Below are 17,872 nucleotides of genomic sequence, written 5' to 3'. Positions count from 1 at the left end.
ATCATGCCGCCTTTTCACTCGCACCAACAATCATGCAAATCAGCCCCGGTTTGTGTGGAAATGCAGTGGATGATGTCATCATGTGGCAGCCTTCATGTTCCAGCCACACACACAGCCATGTGGCGCAGTCATCTGGCCACAACGAGATCACGTGGAGATAAACGTGTGCTGAGTCAGCATTCCCCTGACAGCCAAAGCGACCGGGGAGCGACCCGGTTTCCTAAAAGGGCAATTCAATCCGGAGTTGTCCAGGTCGGGTATTGTGAGGCTGACAAAGCAGCCGATACCCCAGAGCCGCCCTGTCCCGGGGCTAGTCGGCCCTGTTGTACCGTGAGCGTTGGCAAAGGTGGGACAGCCCTATATGAAGGCCCCTCTTCGCCCATCAGCCCAACGTCGCCTGATCACAACCCTTGGGTCTCTAAGAACTTACAGCACCCAAAGTATATAGCTCTTAAGTACGCCGCAAGTATGAAGATAAGCCAGGTAAGTAGAATATCATAGCTCCTTGATGTGCCGTTCACACCAATTCTATCTGAATTTACGATCCAATCTATCAATCCCATGTCTAGTAGTTAGGTAGCTGGATGGTCTTGCTTAGATTATGCTCTCCTCCTTCTATAGCTCTACGTCTATCCCATCAAGTCCCTCCGGCCAACTGCCCTCTCCGAATCTGAGCTGACAATTCATGGATTTCCTCACGACCGCCATTTTATGCTCCTTAAAGTGGAAGAGGACGGCCGCCTGGTCAACATGCACGTCCCGAATTTCCCCCGAATGGCGCTGTTTTTAACGGACATTGTCTTCCCCGACGATGCCCAAGGCCAGGATGGAAAGATCATCGTAACATATCGGCAACCCATGAGTCAGAATGACAAGGATTGCATTAAGACGTTGGATATACCCTTGAAGCCTCGTATTGACAACCTGAAAACCTTCAAAGTTGTTATGCACCAAAGTCCGACACATGCCTATGATATGGGAGAGCAATATAACTCTTGGTTCTCTGACTGCTTCGGCTTCAACGTCATCCTTGCCTACATCGGCGACAACAGGAGAACCGTTCTGGGGAATATGTCCCCAAATGCGGAACAAGAGAAAACCCAGAGTGGCTGGTTATCGCGTGTGGCCGAGAACGTCACTTCTCTTGGTGGTTGGGTCGGAAAAGATACAAATGATCCAGACAGTATCACATTTGCGGATGTGGCACCATATCTCGTGGTCTCCGAGTCCTCTTTGGACAATGTGTCGGCCAGACTGCCGGAAAAAATGGACATAACCAAATTCCGGCCCAATATCGTTATTTCAGGTGCGCCTAAGGAGTTTGAAGAAGATTATTGGCGCGAACTCAAGGTGAAAGATGATATTACATTGGTTTTGACGAATAACTGTGCGAGATGTATTAGCATCAACATTGACTTTGACACTGGAGCCCCTGGGACTGGAGAGATGGGTGCCGTCTTGAAGAAGCTCATGAAGGATAGGAGGATCGATCAGGGGACAAAATACAGCCCTATATTTGGACGCTACGGATTTCTAGGCAGAGGCTGCGAAGGTTCCCATATCAAAATTGGTGATGAAGTCGAAGTCTCAAAAACAAATTCGGAGCACACCAAACTCGGTGAGTTGACTATAAAAGCTTCTCTTTTGCTACAGCCAGCTAATAAAAGCGTCAGAGTGGCCAGGGTTGACGAACTAATAATATCACTATAGTTTAATAAATGATGTTTGGAGATACCTCAATTAAACGGGAAAAACGATACTCATCCTTTACATTCCAATCAGCTACGGATCCGTATCCACCTTTTTATCTGTTGCCTTAATGGCTTTTGTTGCTTGCAAAGCGCTGTCCCTTCCCAAAAATACCTACTCTGCTGCAAACGATCCACTAACTCAATCTCCTCCACAAGCTCCTTTACATACAACTTGCTCTTGTAGACCTGGCTAACTATCTTCCCAATCGCCTTAAATGCAAATGCATCCTGCAGCATTTCCACTAGCCAAGCCATACCTTCAGCGTCAACATTCCGGTTTCAATCGCTGTCCCCTTCCTTTTCCCGCCAGCACCTGAGGAGAGCCGGAGTAGAAGTCGAAAGCAACACATTTTCAAACTTCTCTTTGATCCGCATGTATATCGCTCGCTGAAGCTGGATTCTGCGGCATCATCCAAACCACTTCGCAGCTCCAAGCGAGATGTCTGGCGTGGAATCAATCAGGGGAATCAAAAAAGTGTGTAGCCTACCAAAGCAATACTTCTCAAATGGCTCTACACCCAAATTACCGGGTTATCAAGAGATCTCGGGGAGACTAGATTTCCAAAAATAAAATATCAAAAAAGGTCGTCCATTTTATACAGGTGACAAAGTAACAGCACATCTCGCATCTTGTTAAGAAGAGCATGACAAAAAAAAGGCCAGGATACAGGCGAAAAAGGGTTAAGTCGTCATCATCCATCATCCGTACTTAAGAAATATACGTATCGCTCGGATCACACTCTAACTATTCCTCAGTCCACGGAAGGCTGAATGTTCCCACCCAGTCCTCAACCTCTTTTCTTAATTGTACAATCTCCGAGACCTCCTCTCCTTGTCCGAGGTATTCGAAGAATGCCTTCAAGCTCGTGGGGTTCTTCCGATTCTTGGCCTCCGCTTCAGCTCTGGCGGCTTTGTCAAGCTTCTGCGTGATGATGACAGCGCGGTCAACAATATCAGCAACGCGAGAGAAGTCCTCCGGTCCAAAGCCACGGGAAGTCATGGCCGGTGTGCCCATTCGGAGACCACCGGGCTTCATTGCAGACTTATCACCTGGCACGGTGTTCTTGTTACTTGCCACACCACAGAGCTCGAGAACTCTCTCCACGCGTGCGCCATCGACGCCACGGTTCTTCAGGTCGACGAGAACAAGATGGTTATCGGTACCACCAGACACGATATTGTAGCCCAAGCCACCGCTATTTGTAGAGTTACCGAGGCGGGCTGCCAAGGCCTTTGCGTTTTCCAATACACTTTGCTGGTATGTTTTGAATTCTGGGCTCTGGGCTTGTTTCAAAGCAACGGCAAGGGCGGTAATTGTGTGGTTGTGGGGCCCACCTTGGTGGCCAGGGAACACGGCGGCATTGATGGGGTTTTCCAAATCATACGTGATAGGATTTCCTTTAGCATCGTGTTTACGGACACCCTTCCGGTAGAAGATCATGGCGCCGCGTGGCCCTCGGAGCGATTTGTGTGTCGTAGTTGTGACGATATCTGACTGTGGGAATGGCGATGGAATGACACCAGCAGCAACCAACCCAGAAATATGGGCCATGTCACTGAGCAGATATGCTCCAACGCTGTCAGCAATCTTTTTCATGCGGGGATAATCAATCAGCCTGCTGTATGCGGATGTTCCTGCAACAATGAGTTTTGGTCGGTACAATGTGGCCATATCCTCCAGTTTGGCATAATCTATGAGACCAGTAGATTCATCTAGACGATAAGGAAGCGTCTCGAAGTACTTAGACACTGCGGAGATCTTTTTTGTGGGTGTTTGGTAGCCATGAGAAAGGTGACCTCCGTGAGGGAGGTCCAAACCCATAAGGCGATCGTGGGGCTGGAGGACGGCGGAATATGCGTAGAAGTTGGCGGGAGATCCAGATAGGGCTGTGAAGCGTAAGATTTTTTGGATGCACGACAATGCTAGGACGTTGTTGCGGGCGACTCACGTTGGACGTTCACTCCCCACTCTTCTGGGTTCAACCCAAATGCCTGCAGAGCGCGCTGCTGGCAGAGGCGCTCAGCTTGGTCAATGAATTCGTTCCCACCGTAGTACCGAGCACCTGGGTATCCCTCAGAATATTTATCTACGGCCAATTGGTTAGATTCCGTTAAGCAAGGCGTGCTGGAGCCAACAACTGACTTTGCATCACACTGCCAAGCGCATCGAGGACAGCCTGGGAGGTGAAGTTCTCCGAGGGGATCAGGTTGATAAAATGTTTCTGCCTGCTTTTTTCCTGCATGGGAATTAGGATCGTGTAAAATCAAACAGGCATAATGGCAGGGGCACATACATTCTGGATAATCTTATACACAGTTGGATCAGCTTGCTCGAGTTTCTCCGCTAGCATCTAGCCATGATAGTTAGCGACATCTTCGAAGGTTGCGGCTAGTCGCATTCATACATTCTGATGGCCATCAGTGTGGACAGACGCAACGCTCTGCCATTGAGCAACTCGTCTTGCAGGATGACTCCATCTGAGCCCACAGGCCACTCTCGAATACCCGCCAGATAACCGGAGCAGCTTTGAAGCTTGGCGACCGCAGCGATTGACCGACATTGGCACCAGGATTTTATCTCTTTTATTAGTTTTAGCAATTAGACACTCCAGAAAGGAGCTGAAAAGGACAAGACAGGTCGGCGTGGAGGAATAAAAGCACAATGGATTCGCAGCAAAGCGCTTCCCTGCGCTCTGTAGTCGCCCGCCATGACAGCATTCTGGCCTGCTTGTCGGCCGAAGTGGCTTTCCCGGGGAGCACCTTGCCCTCCCGGGTTTAGCGCCCCTCCACGTGATGCTGCCGGGCGTGCAAACCTTCCCTTTCCCGCGGGTATCTTCGCTGGCCTTTTTTCTCTTCTTTTTCTTCCCTTCTTTTTCTTCTCTTCTTTTCCTCACACAACTAAATCCAAGATGACGAGATGGCCTGTTCGGCAGTTACCAGCCCTCGCCTTATCCGTCTCTCAAAAGCTGATCTGGCGGGCGATGCTGATATGTCCTGGGTCCACTTCACCATCCTTTGAAGGGACAATTTGAATTCATCTGATTGGAAAGAAAAAGGTTGTGTATCGTGTCTTGAAAGAAACGACACTTGCCACTGGGTTATTATAACATCTCGAGACCGTTTTGTCGCGAAGAGTTTTCTAGTGGCATGCCGCAGACATGACGGGAGGGATTCGAATGTCGTTGTAAACCCCCTCGCATCGAGCAAGCTGAGGGAGCAAAGTCTTTGTGCTAATCTAGTCCATGCTCACTCTCGTTACCAGTTAGCCCAGTTTGACATGTGTTCGTCGTTCAATTGTTACTCAAGAGTGGGCTTGAAAATTCATAGACTTCAGTGATTTGTCAAAGAGCAAAGAAAGAGTTCTCGGAGAAGAGCTTTTATGGAGCTTTTTGTATAAGATTTTTCTGTCCCCTAAAAGTTGTGTTTTGCTGCATCTGCTTTATGTGCGTACATAAAAATACATACAAGATGAGATCTTCAATCCCTTTAACCAATTAGTGATTATCCTGGGCTGGTGTTTAACTTCCTGCAACGCTCTCCCGTCTTGGAGTATGTAAAAGCGTTTGAAAAACTGCTGTTTATTATTGAGTCATCTTTTACCTTGTGTAGAGTAATGAGAGCATCTCAGGCTACCCGACTCTTCCGTGTGAACCCATCAACACTCTCTCTGAATGAAACAATGTCTCGGCTCCATAGCAATATGGGGAAAAAAAGGAAAAAGAGAGAAAGAAAAAGCACGCAGATATGAAGGCTGGAAGGTTCTGTGGATTGTTGCTTCACCTCATCACAAACCCATCACCCACTTGAAATTAAAGTTTACTACTTCCCTTCCTTTGCAAACATGGTTGTGTTGTGATGTGATGGACGGATGGCAGGTCACGGATACCCATCCAACGCCACGAACACATTCTTCATCGCACTCCTGTTCATTGGGACAGATAATTTTGGTCACTTTTCTCACAGCCTATTGTTATGTTCATGTGGAGGAAGCGCGCTTTTTGCGGACATACAGCCCATTCTTTCCTTTGTTATTCTTTTTTTTTTTCCCTCTCTTTAGAACCATCCAAACCAGAAGCAGACGCTACTTTGCATGAACAACAAATATGAAAGGCATTCTTTCACGCCCAGAATGTTCCACCCGTCCCGTGCCTCCCCCACATATTGACTGACAGTAGCTAACCCCCTGGCGTACCTCATGCCCGGCTAGACCGGACTCGACAGCAGGGCCGCGGATTCTGGATATGCAACATAAATTCGCTTTCATTATGTGTTTTGTGGCACTGGACGTCCGCATAATATTTTTATTTGATGATCTCAACGCTGGAGATGTACCCTAGCATGCCATGCCATTTCAGCATGACAAAATAAACACTTCGCATACTCTCTACAGAGTAAGTCCTCAAGCCGCGAAGTTATCAAAAATCAAAGACGTGAAAATTTTCTGAAGCCACCATCATCCGCTTATTTCGATGCATGCGGAGTCCTCAATAGGCAGGTGAGCGATATAGTTATCTCATCTGCATGCAGCGAGCCATGGGGCAAAAGTGGGTTGCTTATCAGCTGCGATTTTCCAGAGAACAAGCTCCGCAAAGAGATAAGCGAGGCCCTTGAAAGGGGACATGATGCTGATCTCGCCGTCCGTGGATCGCGACTAGACAATCTCTAAAATAGAACGCGTGTGCTCCATGCAGAGTCATCCGTCATCCAAGAGACGAAATGTGCAATGCATGCTCTCCAACAAAAAAAATTCTCCGAGTGAGGGTTAGATTCCGGACTCCGAAAGGGAGGAGTTTGCAGTCGTCCAACGGTGAATGGGGAACAGGGGGTTCGATCTGAGATCTGGTTCTCCTGTTGCTAACCTGACTCGACCAAAAAAAAAAAGCCCCAAGCGCTCAGCTTGAAAGCCATGAGCTCATCAACCCACAAAGCTGACGAAGCCTTTAGGATAAACAAACTCAGATTTCAGCTCTGCGATTCGCGGTTCGAGCAGCGATTTTCCATCTTGCGCTGGGAAGTCTCCAATGTGGCGAGAGTTAAAAACCCGCATATTTTATGTATTCTTATGTCGACTTCCAGAGCAAAAGAGTCGGTTATTCGATCATCGCGATAAAAAAAGAAAGAAAAGTCGAGAAAAAGTTTGGTAAATGACGCCTTTCGGTGGGGATGACGAGTCGGGAAGAAGGCGAATCGTAAGCGAGATCTTTGGGTGTTGGGCTGTTCCTGACAAGTGGCGCCAACTATCGAATCCCGGTTGATCCTATCGCGGGGACGCTAGCTTGCAAAAAGGAACGAGAGAGCGATCCCGAGCCAGGGGAGGGGAGTCGAGACGCTGGCAACCCTCTGCCCAGCGATCTGCCAAATCAGGGTCTAGACGCTTCCCAGCGCTAAGGGAATGAAACGATGGTAACTCAAGATTGAAACGGGAGGTAATCCTGCCCAGGAGTGATGGAAAACAGATGTTTCGTTTTCAAACACCCAAAATTTAATAGGCACACCTCTCTGTGTGTGTGTGTGTGTGTAAATGTGGGCTCGTTGCCAATGAACATGTCATCAGAGGGCTGCCAGATGTCCAAGGCGGGATGGAAACCTTTACACACACACGGAGAAACTATCGTAATAACTCAACCAGCCATGCGGGTGGAATGCCAATCCCGAAGCCAATGGCTTGCCATTTCCACAGTTGAGTCAGTGCTTTGCTGGAGTTGATGTGTAACTCTCAGGGCAAAACAAGGCAGAATGGATGGCCTATTAGAATTCAGCAGCCAGGCGACCAGAGAGAGACGTGCAGAAGGCGAGAAATTATTGGTGTTTTGATCGAAATGAAGCACCAAAAGCCAAAAAAAAAAAAAAAAGAAAAAAGAAACAGAGCGCACAATTGGCTGGCTGGCTGTTCTGCGCCCCTTGCATAACCACGGCAGAGGGACGGCGACGCTCCCATTGGGCAGCCCGGCGCCCCCCCCCCCCCCGGTGACCGCCCCTATTTTAGCAGCCCGCGCAAACCCCCCAAATTCCCTTTAAACCCTTCGCTTCCCTGTCCGCTTTCCCTCTCTTCTTCTCCCTCCTCTTCTCTCTTCTTCTTTTCTCTTTTATCCCAACCTGCACCGCTCTTTAATCCTAAAAGTCCACTCCTTTCCGGTTTATCAACCGAGTCCATTCGTTTCGCTCAGCCAAACCGCTCCAGTTTATACCCTCGCGCGTCTCGCACACCCCGAGCTTTTTAATCTTTACGTTGGTTTAATCGGCAATCCCGACCTTTCTAGACAAGATGCGTTTCTCCATCGCTGCTTCTGCCATCCTGGCCGCCGGTGCCACCGCGAGCTACGTCAACACCAATGCCACCTCCGTCGTCACTGAGGTTGTCACTGCCTACACCACCTACTGCCCTGGCCCAACCACCCTCACCCACGGCACCAACACCTACACCGTGACTGAGGTCAGTTTCGCTCTCGTCCCCTTGTTTTCGCGGCTGTGTTTGCGTTTGGCAAACATTGGAGGCCAAAGATAATAGCAGGATCCCACTAACAATAATTTACACAGGCCACCACTCTCACCATCACCGACTGCCCATGCACTGTTACTCGCCCAATCATCACCTCCACCGTCACTGAGTGCAACGACTGGTGAGTATCCATAGAATATACCCCATGGAAGCTTACCCGTCACTGCTCACTAACTCATTCCTCCAGCCCCCCTGCTGCCACTGGCACTGGTGTCATCCCTCCTCCAGTCAACCCGCCAGTCTTCCCCAACGGCACTGCCGTCCAACCTCCCCAGCAGCCAAGCGGTACCGGAAACCTCCCAAGCAACACCATCCCAGCTCCCCCTGACTTCACCGGTGCCGGTTCCCGCGTCGTTGCCGGTGCTGGCGCTGGTCTTGCTGGTGTCCTCGGTCTCGCTTTCCTCTTGTAAATGTAATCCCTCCTGGAAAGGTACGGGGCGGTCTACGATGCTTGTAAAGAGAGCAGAGAGTGGTGTGTGAAAATGTGCATAAAAGATACAATCTCTCTTTTTACAATTGGGAAGCGATAAGGGGAGTGGCGTGTATGTGTGGAATTATCCCAATGTTATCATGAACTTCTCAAATGTATCTACAGCAGATGGGCAACTTGGCGGCTATTTGCTTGTTGCTTTAATGGTAACATTGGTTTTACATAATATTTATGCTACCGTTAACGTGCTCTCTATCTCTATTTTGGGAATTTCTCGGCCAGCAGGTAAGGAGCACAACGAGTATTTTTTTGGTCTTATGCCGATACCAATGTTGATCGTCCGCAATCGCATAAGTTGCCTAGTTTTGAGGCACTTAAAATCGTCGTTGAGCTGTGTGGACCAGGCGATGTTGGCGCCCAGACTCCTGGCCCCTAAGAATGACCCGGAAAAATCTCACAATACTCGTAAACCTGGGAGTCCAGAATCCTCCCATCCATCCTTGCCCGGGGCGGGGCGCCGTGTGACAGTCAGATGGATGATCTTTAGGTAGACACTACACCGATCGACAGCTCCATCACGGAGCATTCGGGTTCGCTGCAATGTGCTCCGTGCGGGTGTGCAAGCCGGGATTCAGCCGTTCCATTCCCGATGCTCAGATCATTTCAAAGAGGCCATTCGAACATACATCTTGTTGTACGGAGTAGGTATCCAAAGCACAGGTGCTTAGTGATACGTACCCAATATCCCGGACGACAATAACGCATTTGGTGGCGAAGCAAGCTCCCAAACACTAACACGGGCGGAAATACGAATCATGTCCCTTCTGGGCTTTCCCGTTCATCTTCAGCGAATCCAAAATCCCATACCCCGTACTCCGCCCTCTGTACAATAACGATACTCGCTTTCGCTGTTCGAAAGGGGGCGGGGGTTGGTGCGGTGTTCGTGTCGATCGGCAGAGGGTTTTTCGGGGTTACCGGAAGGCATTGAAGAGATGACTACTCTGTACCGTATGGCATAGACGGCATTCTATGTGATGGGTTCAGGCACGCTTGCAGGATCGGTATTAAAACAATATCGAGCTTCTTCGGAACAGCAGCCGTGTTGTACAGAACTACATCAGCACTCGATTTCCGAACCGCATAGTGGAAGAATATCTGGCAGCTGTTGGGATTATATTGCCGCGAGGATATTCCGGAACGGGTAGAAATTGAGGGCAGGCCCAACCGTTGTTTATCATATGCTCCGCACAGATCTTCGGGTGGCGTTTTCGTGCGCTGAGTTGGTTTTACTCCATTCGCCTCCCTTTGAGGCGACTATGAGGAATGGACTAGTGATACGATCAGCGACAGACCAATGGATACACCGCCCTCACCTTCTTCTATCAACGTCAGGCCTTGGGCTTCAACAAGCCCGACCTCGCCTTGATCTTCCCGATGTTCTCATTGTACGTCCAGCTGCCGGATGTGCTTCATACGTATCTGAAAATAATGGTCAAACCTCACTTCAGCCGACTACCTTTCGCAATTTGCCAGATCAGTCCGTTGTCCAAAGTGGCTTGAGGCTCTTGCTTTGAATATCTATATCTTGTTGAAGCGATATTGAGCTCGTGGCCTTCAATGTGTATCCGCAGAACAAGTGGCACGCCCGAGACACACGCACCGTCACAGTGCAAACGCGACATATTGCCCAATATTGCTGGGTACCGGAACTTTCGAGGTTGCTAACTGGGCAGTAGCCTTGGGGAGTGCCTTTAACCTGGCATAATGCGTTGATCAAACTAGCACGATTGAAAAGCATCTTTGCTATGGAAAACTGTGGATACTCTTCAGCTCCAGTGGCGGTGGATGAGCCTTTCTTTCATTTGCAACAATCAGGCCCGGTCTCGCTGTGATGAGGCATCTAGACATATAGTAAAGACTACAAGCAGATGCACGCTGCTCGTCGTGCTCCCTGCTAGATAACGCGCAGGATACGGATTTGGATTCGTACACTCTGTAATGCGGTCTTACCCACTATTTTTTGACAGAGAACCAAATTGTTTCTAGCTTCAAGGGAAGTTCTTCGCGAATACTTTCATACAGGCAGACGCCGGCGGTACTTTCAATGAACAGCCCTTATCCGCATGCATATTGCGGGTGCGGCCAAACACACGCGGCAATTCTTGTTGACTCGGAGCCTGCGCGGAATGCCTTGACTATCAATTGAGCTCAGGAGGATTGGCAATTCCTGTATTCATGACCCCCCAGACCAGCATGAACATGCTTTTAGGGGCACATTTTCTCAATGCCCATAGGGCTAAAGGGAGAACCTAAGCTTTTTGGGACTAGACCGGGTGGATGGAAGCCATGGCATCCTGCAATTATCTAAGATATGGGCGGGATGGGAAATGTCTCATTATTGGGAGGAAGTAGTAGGAATTGAGAAGAATTAAGTAGAATAGAAGGAGTGAACAAAGGATATTTGTAAAGGGAGAAAGGAAGAAGGTTTGAAACCTCTGCACTCCGTAGAGAGGGTAAATAACTGGTTAGCTAACGGGCGTAGGATTTAGTTGAAGATCATAAGGATGAGATGACATCGAAATAACAAATTGTTTCCATCCGGATACTCACCATTCTGCTCTGGAAGGACGCATTGCTCAATACCCAGGCCGTGGCACAGTTGGTATTTAGCTGGACTTCGCGCTACAGATGTGCAACATCAGCGCCATTTACAGCAAGCCGTGGCTTTCTTCCTCATAAGTACCATCTCCCCTCCCATGAGGTGTAGGTAGGACCTAACTATATAATTAGCCACGATAGTCGCCACCCTTCTATGAGAGTACGATTGCATGGCCATACTATTTAAAGCGAAGTCGTGCCCAAGAGACCAGCACAACAACATGGCAGATGGCGGTGATGTGCTGCCAGATTCTGAGTCGACCTGCGACAGCAGTTCCCAAGAATATATCAAAGACCCTAGTAAACTTACCCCCGAGAAGCTGGTCATAGAGAAATAGCTTCGCTGGAAGATTGATGTATTGATCATGCCTACGATCATCTGTGTCTACTTGATGAATTACATTGATCGGTTTGTCTATCGATTTCCGTCGTTTCATTCGCCTTTCTAACAATAATCTAACGGGTGTTAAATAGCAATAATTATGCTGCAGCGCGACTACAGGGCCTTGAGAGGGATCTTAAATTGACGCCGTCACAGTACCAAACTGGCCTCTCCATCCTGTTTGTCAGCTATATCCTCATGCAAGTCCCATCCAATCTCCTGCTCAACTACGTTGGCCGGCCGTCTCTATATCTAGGATTTTCCACGATTGCATGGGGCCTTGTTTCAGCGTCTACCAGTCTCGTGAAGAACTATCCGCAAATTTTGGCGTGTCGTCTTATCCTTGGATTCGTCGGTACGTTATGCGCCAGCATCGCTCCGTTTGACTTCATCAAGGCAGCTAACCGTCATCTCTGTTGACTAGAAGCCCCATTCTTTGCTGGCGTCCTGTTCTATCTTTCAAAATGGTACACCAAGAAAGAGCTGACTCTCAGAATGAGCATCTTTTATTCTGGCTCATTACTTAGCGGCGCATTTGGAAATCTGATTGCCGCAGGTATATTGAATGGGTTATCTGGAAGCTATGGCCTTTCTCCATGGCAATGGTTATACATCATTGAAGGCATCATCACCATTGCCATTGGGTCACTCATTTGTGTGATTCTACCAGATTTCCCAGACACATGGAGGCTTTTAACATCTGAAATGAAATGCGTCGCAAACCGGCGGCTTGCGATCGACGCCGCTGAAGCCGACATCGATGGTGAAGGCGGCATGAGTCAATTAACGGGTTCCAGACTGGCAATTACCGATATCAAAACTTACCTCCTCGCCATTGCCTACATGTCCATCACGGGAGCCAGCGGCTTCCAAAACTTCTTCCCTACACTCACAGCTACCCTCGGTCACAACGAGACAATTTCTCTCCTACTCGTCGCTCCTCCTTACATCTTCACGCTCGTATACAGCATTCTCCATTCCCGCATGTCCGATCGTCTTGGAAGTCGGTTCTGGTTCTTCATCTATCCCATTCCCATTTCGATCCTCGGATTCATCATCTTCATGACCACAGATTCGTTTGGCCCCCGGTATCTCTCGCTCTTCATCATGTCCTTCGTCTTCACGATGATGTCCACATGCTATTCCTGGGTCGCGGGGGCTATCCCGCGGCCGCCGGCAAAACGTGCCACTGCATACGCGTTTATTAACTCGGTAGGTAACTCGGCGAGTATATGGACACCGTACACGTATCGAGATCGAGATGCGCCCCAGTACCGGTTGGCACTGGGGCTGTGCATTGCACTGCAGATGCTGGCGGGTTTGATGGCCGTGATGCTACGGTTGCATCTCATAAAGCAGAACTGTGCGTTGGAACGAACGGAACGTGAATGTGGAGGGCTTGTGGATGACGAGAGGATGAGGTTGATATCTGCTGAGACAGAAGGGGTTGAAGTGGACATACCAGCGCCTCTCCGAAAGGGATTTCGTTATATGATTTGACCTGCCTGGTCGTTCTATTCACATAGACCCTCCCAAAATCCACTATGACGATGATAGCATAAGTCCATGCACAAATCTTATCCGAATCTCAACATCGAATCCATGGCTCCCCGAGTCCAGGAACCCGCTAGACAGAGTTTCTGTTTTCCTTGTTTCCATCGGGAGTCGGAACAGAGCCGGCAAGTAAGCCGAATATCAGGCGATGATGCATTCCGATTATATCCATGCAAGTCCTGGGAAATGTTCTGCATGCGAAATTGACCAAAAAATCATTATCTATGGAGTGCCCCATAAGTATACATATTTTGGGACCATCTTATGCCTTGAATAATGAACCGATCATCCTGCTTGAGAGTATCATCACAAATACATAAATGCGTACAATTAAAACAAAGCTCATGAGGCTGCTAAAAACATAAGAATTTTACAGATATCAAGAGCAACACACGCTAGAAAACATTCGCACAAACTTCAGCAAGTGCTTGAAATATTCGCAATGCTTTGCACAAAAACGGGTAAATCTAAAAAAAAAAAAATTAAATAAAATAAAAAAAAACAAAGGAAAGGAAAAAGTCAATTTGGAGGTATAAACTAAACTCACAAACCATTCACAGCCTACTTCTGGTCTGCATTTTCTCTTTGTTGGCAAAATACTCCCTAATCTTCTCTCTCGCAACTTCCACGATCTCTGCGTCCTCCACCGTCGGTGGCACGTTGACTTTATCGTCGAACTTGCCCACAGACGCGTTCTCGATCAACTCTCGCAATACTCGACGAAGGGTTTTCCCACTTCGTGTCTTGGGAATCATGCCTTGGCCCTGGATGATTCCGCCGAGAGAGGCAATGGCACCGATTTGCTCACGCACAAGAGCATTCACAGAGGTGAAAAACTCTTGCGATGGAACTGCGGGAAGCGGCGCCGACGGCGCATCGCGTAGGTGGATAAAAGCGAAAGGCATATGCCCTTTGAGGGAATCGGGGATGCCGACGACGCATGCTTCGGCAATGGCGGGATGAGAGAGAATGGCTTGTTCAATTGCACCTAGATTTTCAGGTTAGCTTGCTGATGCCTTTTTTCAGGAGATGAGGTACAACTTGGAAACGGGGGTGGGGAGCCTTACCTGTGCTGAAGCGATGGGCAGCAACATTGATAATGTCGTCAGATCGCGACATGACATGAATATAGCCAGACTCATCTATCATCCCTGCATCGCCGGTGTCTAGCCACTTGCCATCAAATCGTTTCAGGTACCCCTTAAAGAAGCGCTCATCATCATTATAGAGGGTAGTGAATCCTGTTGGTGAAAGCGGAAGAGCAAGAACAATGTTACCCATTGTTCCTCTTGACACTTCATTCCCTTCATCATCAACAACACGGACATCAAAACCTGGCATAGGTTTCCCAGCCGAGCCTGGTTTGACCGGAAATGGCTTATGCGAGTCTCTGCTGCTATGGTCTAAGCCAATTGGGCTTCTCAACGCCAGGCCAGACATCGGCGAGCCGGATTCAGATGTCCACCAGTTATCAATCACCATTGAACCAGGTGCACCATGCTTATCTAGCAAGTTCTGATAAGCGCGTACAATGCTTGGCTCACTTCTTTCACCAGCCAAAAATATTCCTCTTAGGTGTCTCAAACCTTCACGCTTGCCCACTTCCTCAAATAAGCGTGAATCAGGATCATCTTTGCGAATTGCACGGAGAGCAGTTGGGGCTGTGAAGAGAATATTGACTTTGTGTTCCTCCACTAGTCTCCAGAAGATACCGGAATCCGGCGTGCCTATGGGTTTGCCTTCATAAAGGATTGTTGTTGCTCCTGCCAGAAGTGGTCCATAGAGAATATATGAATGGCCGACAACCCAGCCGATATCTGAGGAACAAAAGATAACGTCGCCTGGACCTTTGATGTCAAATAAATATTTGATTGAAAGGTTAAGGCCAACAGCATGTCCTCCAGCCTCTCGGACTACTCCCTTTGGTAGACCAGTTGTCCCTACACAACAAACACATTAAATCTGACGCACTTTCTAAAATTTTTAAGAGAAATACAAAAACATACCGCTGGTATAAATGACATACAGACTGTCATTGCTCTTAACCGGCACTGCCTCTGCTCTGATTCCTCTATTTCTGGCGCTTTTCACGATTCTTTGCCAGTTTCGCTGGCCCTCCAGCTTCTGCATCGGGGCCCATCGTAGCTGGTCCCGCTGCCAAACTATGACCTTACTCGGCTTAAATGAACTTTTCGCGATGGCGCCTTCGACCAGCGGCTTATAATCAACCACACCTTTGCTGCCTTCAACACCGCACGATGCAGTCATGATGGCACGTGGCTTGGCCGCCTCGATTCGCTGCGCCAGTGAAGCCGCGGCAAATCCGCCAAAGACAGCGGCGTGTACCGCGCCCAGTCTTGCAATAGCAAGGCAAGCGTACAACGCTGCAGGGATCATGGGCACTATGAGAGTAATCACAGTTAGTTCGGACGCTGTCAAAGACGAGGAAGGGGGAGGATTTGAGGAAGCATACTGTATATCAGGACCACATCGCCCTTCTTCACACCCTCCTCCCTCAAAGCGCCAGCCAGCACTTCTACTTCTTCAAGAAGTTGCTTATACGTGATTTTCTGCTTCGACCCAGTGACGGGCGATTCCCAGATGATGGCTACATTGTCTCCGTTGCCGTTACGGACGTGTCTGTCGACGCAATTGTACGCTGTGGATATCTCGCCGTCGGGGAACCAGGACCAGTGCTCGTGGCTTGTGCCGCTGGGCAGATGCTTTGTTGTTCGGCGAAGACTTGCGGATGGGGGTTTGTGCCAATGGAGGTGTGCTGCGTGATGGCCCCAGAAAGCTTCCGGGTCGCGAAGGGACAAGGAGTAAGTCCTGTCCTGGGGATGAGAGTCCATCGTTGTTGCGGTGTGGTGGTGGTGGAGTGACGCGGCAAGTGACGTTCCCCGTAAATCGCCGCGCAGGCCTGGAGACAAACGGGTATGGACGGACGACGCTCGTTGCGATGGATTTTGCGGTGATAAGAAGATTGCAGGTTCGACAGCGGGGAAGCGGGCCTTTTTAAGCTTCACATAGCTATATGTAGCAGTTGAAAGGAAGCGTGGGCGCCGAATGGCGGACAAAGTGCCGGGGAGTTGTCGCACGAAGCGCTGGTGCAATCACTGACAGCGATGGGCAGCAATAACCTTATTGTACCGCCTTGACGGACGGTGAATGCGGGGGCTTTCTCCAGGGAGGATCTCAGCCCATCCAGAGATCAAGATTTGAAAGGTTCCGATGGATGGGGGTGGCTGACAGCAGAATAGTTATGGCGGCGGGCGTTACATCGTCAAAGGACATAGACATGGATAACGCTATTTATACCGCCTGCACCACTCATGGTAAAACTTCCCCTCGGCAATTCGTTGCTGCCAGGGAGCGCGGACGACTGTAAGTTCACGTTGGAGTCCCAGCTCCAGGTACATCTGCTGCACATGCTCTGGTAGTCATCATAGCTAGACACTCGACGGAGCAAAGTAAGCACGTCATCTGCAAGAGGGTTATTCAATGCCGTCGCGGTGCCCGGACGAAGGGGCAAACTGTTCAAGGGGGGCGAAAAACCCGCTCAGGCACAAGGAGTTGACGTGAACCTTACTGACAAGCTAGTTAACTAGTAACTAAACAGCAACTTGCTCAACAAAACGCCGAAGCCAGTTAAAAAGTCTCGGGCGCGTCCAAACATATCAAAGTACAGCAACATAAAGCAGGCCCCTTCACCTTCCAGTCAGGATTCTGTATAGTTACTATTGTTATTTTTTCACTATAGTTTTATGCAGTCTGGGATAATGAAGACTACTTAACAGCCTGCCTGTCGGGATTTACCAAGTATACAGAATACACATAAAAAAGAGAAACACCCTGTACGAGTTTGACCGAAACAATATAGAAATGGACAAATGAATTTCAGGACAAATTCGTATAACTCTACGTTTGAGAGAGAAAATGTTACATCCTCCCCTCCATCGCTTCCGTCCTTACTGTTCCGCGTACATACTCCCGAGAGTTCGGCCAGCAGTCCTCTCTCCCTTTTTTTTTTTTTTCGGTCGCGGAGAAACGGAGATCACAAGCTGTTCGTCACTCAACTCAAATAAGCGCACTGCTTCGGATGCAAGCCGAATTGCGGCCCTCAGATCATCACCTTAACCGTAGACTCGGCCGGTAGCTCTCACCCAAGCCGGCTACGGTCCGGTTCACCCTGGATAGACGGAGGAAAGGGGACTCTCTCTTTTGATGGGGTCACATGCGATAGCGAATTCAAAATAAATAGTCATAAAATACTAGAAAACTACGAGTTAGGAATAAATAAATAAATAAGAAAGGGATGCGGTGTCATTAAGTCAAGTACTTCGTATGTGCACATACATATATAGTTAGTACCTCAAAAAGCAAGCCAAAAAAAAGCAGAGAGACCAAGAAGAACTACTACTGGATAATCGCGGGTATATACCTATCATTGGTATCAGAGGGGCGATACAGAAAAATTGAAAAAAAAAAAAAAAAAAAAAAAGGGAAAAAGAAAAAGAAAGAAAGAAAAAGCAAAAAAAGGGTTCTACTACTGCTATCTTCAACAACGCAGTGGGGGGTTTACCCTCTGATACAAGGGG

General features: G+C 48.7%; 6 protein-coding genes across 6 annotated transcripts; 4 read left to right on the top strand and 2 right to left on the bottom strand.

The window, feature by feature from the left end:
- Nucleotides 1-117: 117 nt before the first annotated feature.
- Nucleotides 118-1,751, top strand: D8B26_002223 (uncharacterized protein; the record flags this gene model as incomplete). The annotated part of the gene is made up of 3 exons (XM_003066149.2): nt 118-483; nt 622-1,618; nt 1,674-1,751. 3 exons carry the CDS (start codon nt 118-120, stop codon nt 1,694-1,696), a joined length of 1,386 nt encoding a protein of 461 aa, XP_003066195.2. The 3' UTR covers nt 1,697-1,751.
- A 543-nt stretch (nt 1,752-2,294) lies between these two features.
- Nucleotides 2,295-4,312, bottom strand: SHM1_1 (glycine hydroxymethyltransferase shm1; the record flags this gene model as incomplete). Its single annotated transcript, XM_066123757.1, has 5 exons — nt 2,295-3,638; nt 3,701-3,838; nt 3,895-3,988; nt 4,046-4,102; nt 4,157-4,312. The coding sequence occupies 5 exons, from the start codon at nt 4,310-4,312 to the stop codon at nt 2,497-2,499; spliced, it is 1,587 nt and encodes a 528-aa protein (XP_065979832.1). The 3' UTR covers nt 2,295-2,496.
- Nucleotides 4,313-7,771: 3,459 nt separating this feature from the next.
- On the top strand, nt 7,772-8,877 carry D8B26_002221 (uncharacterized protein). Its single transcript, XM_003066147.2, has 3 exons — nt 7,772-8,184; nt 8,289-8,371; nt 8,438-8,877. The coding sequence occupies exons 1-3, from the start codon at nt 8,017-8,019 to the stop codon at nt 8,658-8,660; spliced, it is 474 nt and encodes a 157-aa protein (XP_003066193.1). The 5' UTR covers nt 7,772-8,016; the 3' UTR covers nt 8,661-8,877.
- A 1,041-nt stretch (nt 8,878-9,918) lies between these two features.
- On the top strand, nt 9,919-10,254 carry D8B26_002220 (uncharacterized protein; the record flags this gene model as incomplete). The annotated part of the gene is made up of 1 exon (XM_066123756.1): nt 9,919-10,254. The coding sequence occupies one exon, from the start codon at nt 9,919-9,921 to the stop codon at nt 10,252-10,254; it is 336 nt and encodes a 111-aa protein (XP_065979831.1).
- Nucleotides 10,255-11,703: 1,449 nt separating this feature from the next.
- D8B26_002219 (uncharacterized protein) lies at nt 11,704-13,220 on the top strand (the record flags this gene model as incomplete). Its single annotated transcript, XM_003066146.2, has 3 exons — nt 11,704-11,747; nt 11,813-12,075; nt 12,145-13,220. The coding sequence occupies 3 exons, from the start codon at nt 11,704-11,706 to the stop codon at nt 13,218-13,220; spliced, it is 1,383 nt and encodes a 460-aa protein (XP_003066192.2).
- A 235-nt stretch (nt 13,221-13,455) lies between these two features.
- D8B26_002218 (uncharacterized protein) lies at nt 13,456-16,621 on the bottom strand. The gene is made up of 4 exons (XM_003066145.2): nt 15,748-16,621; nt 15,281-15,676; nt 14,342-15,214; nt 13,456-14,262 (listed from the first exon to the last, which is right to left on the bottom strand). The coding sequence occupies exons 1-4, from the start codon at nt 16,124-16,126 to the stop codon at nt 13,829-13,831; spliced, it is 2,082 nt and encodes a 693-aa protein (XP_003066191.1). The 5' UTR covers nt 16,127-16,621; the 3' UTR covers nt 13,456-13,828.
- Nucleotides 16,622-17,872: the final 1,251 nt, after the last annotated feature.

Source organism: Coccidioides posadasii, chromosome 1, assembly GCF_018416015.2.
Source record: "Coccidioides posadasii str. Silveira chromosome 1, complete sequence".
Lineage (NCBI taxonomy): Eukaryota > Fungi > Ascomycota > Eurotiomycetes > Onygenales > Onygenaceae > Coccidioides > Coccidioides posadasii.
Note: the sequence above shows the minus strand (reverse complement) of the source record. Positions and strands in the feature narration are given on the sequence as shown.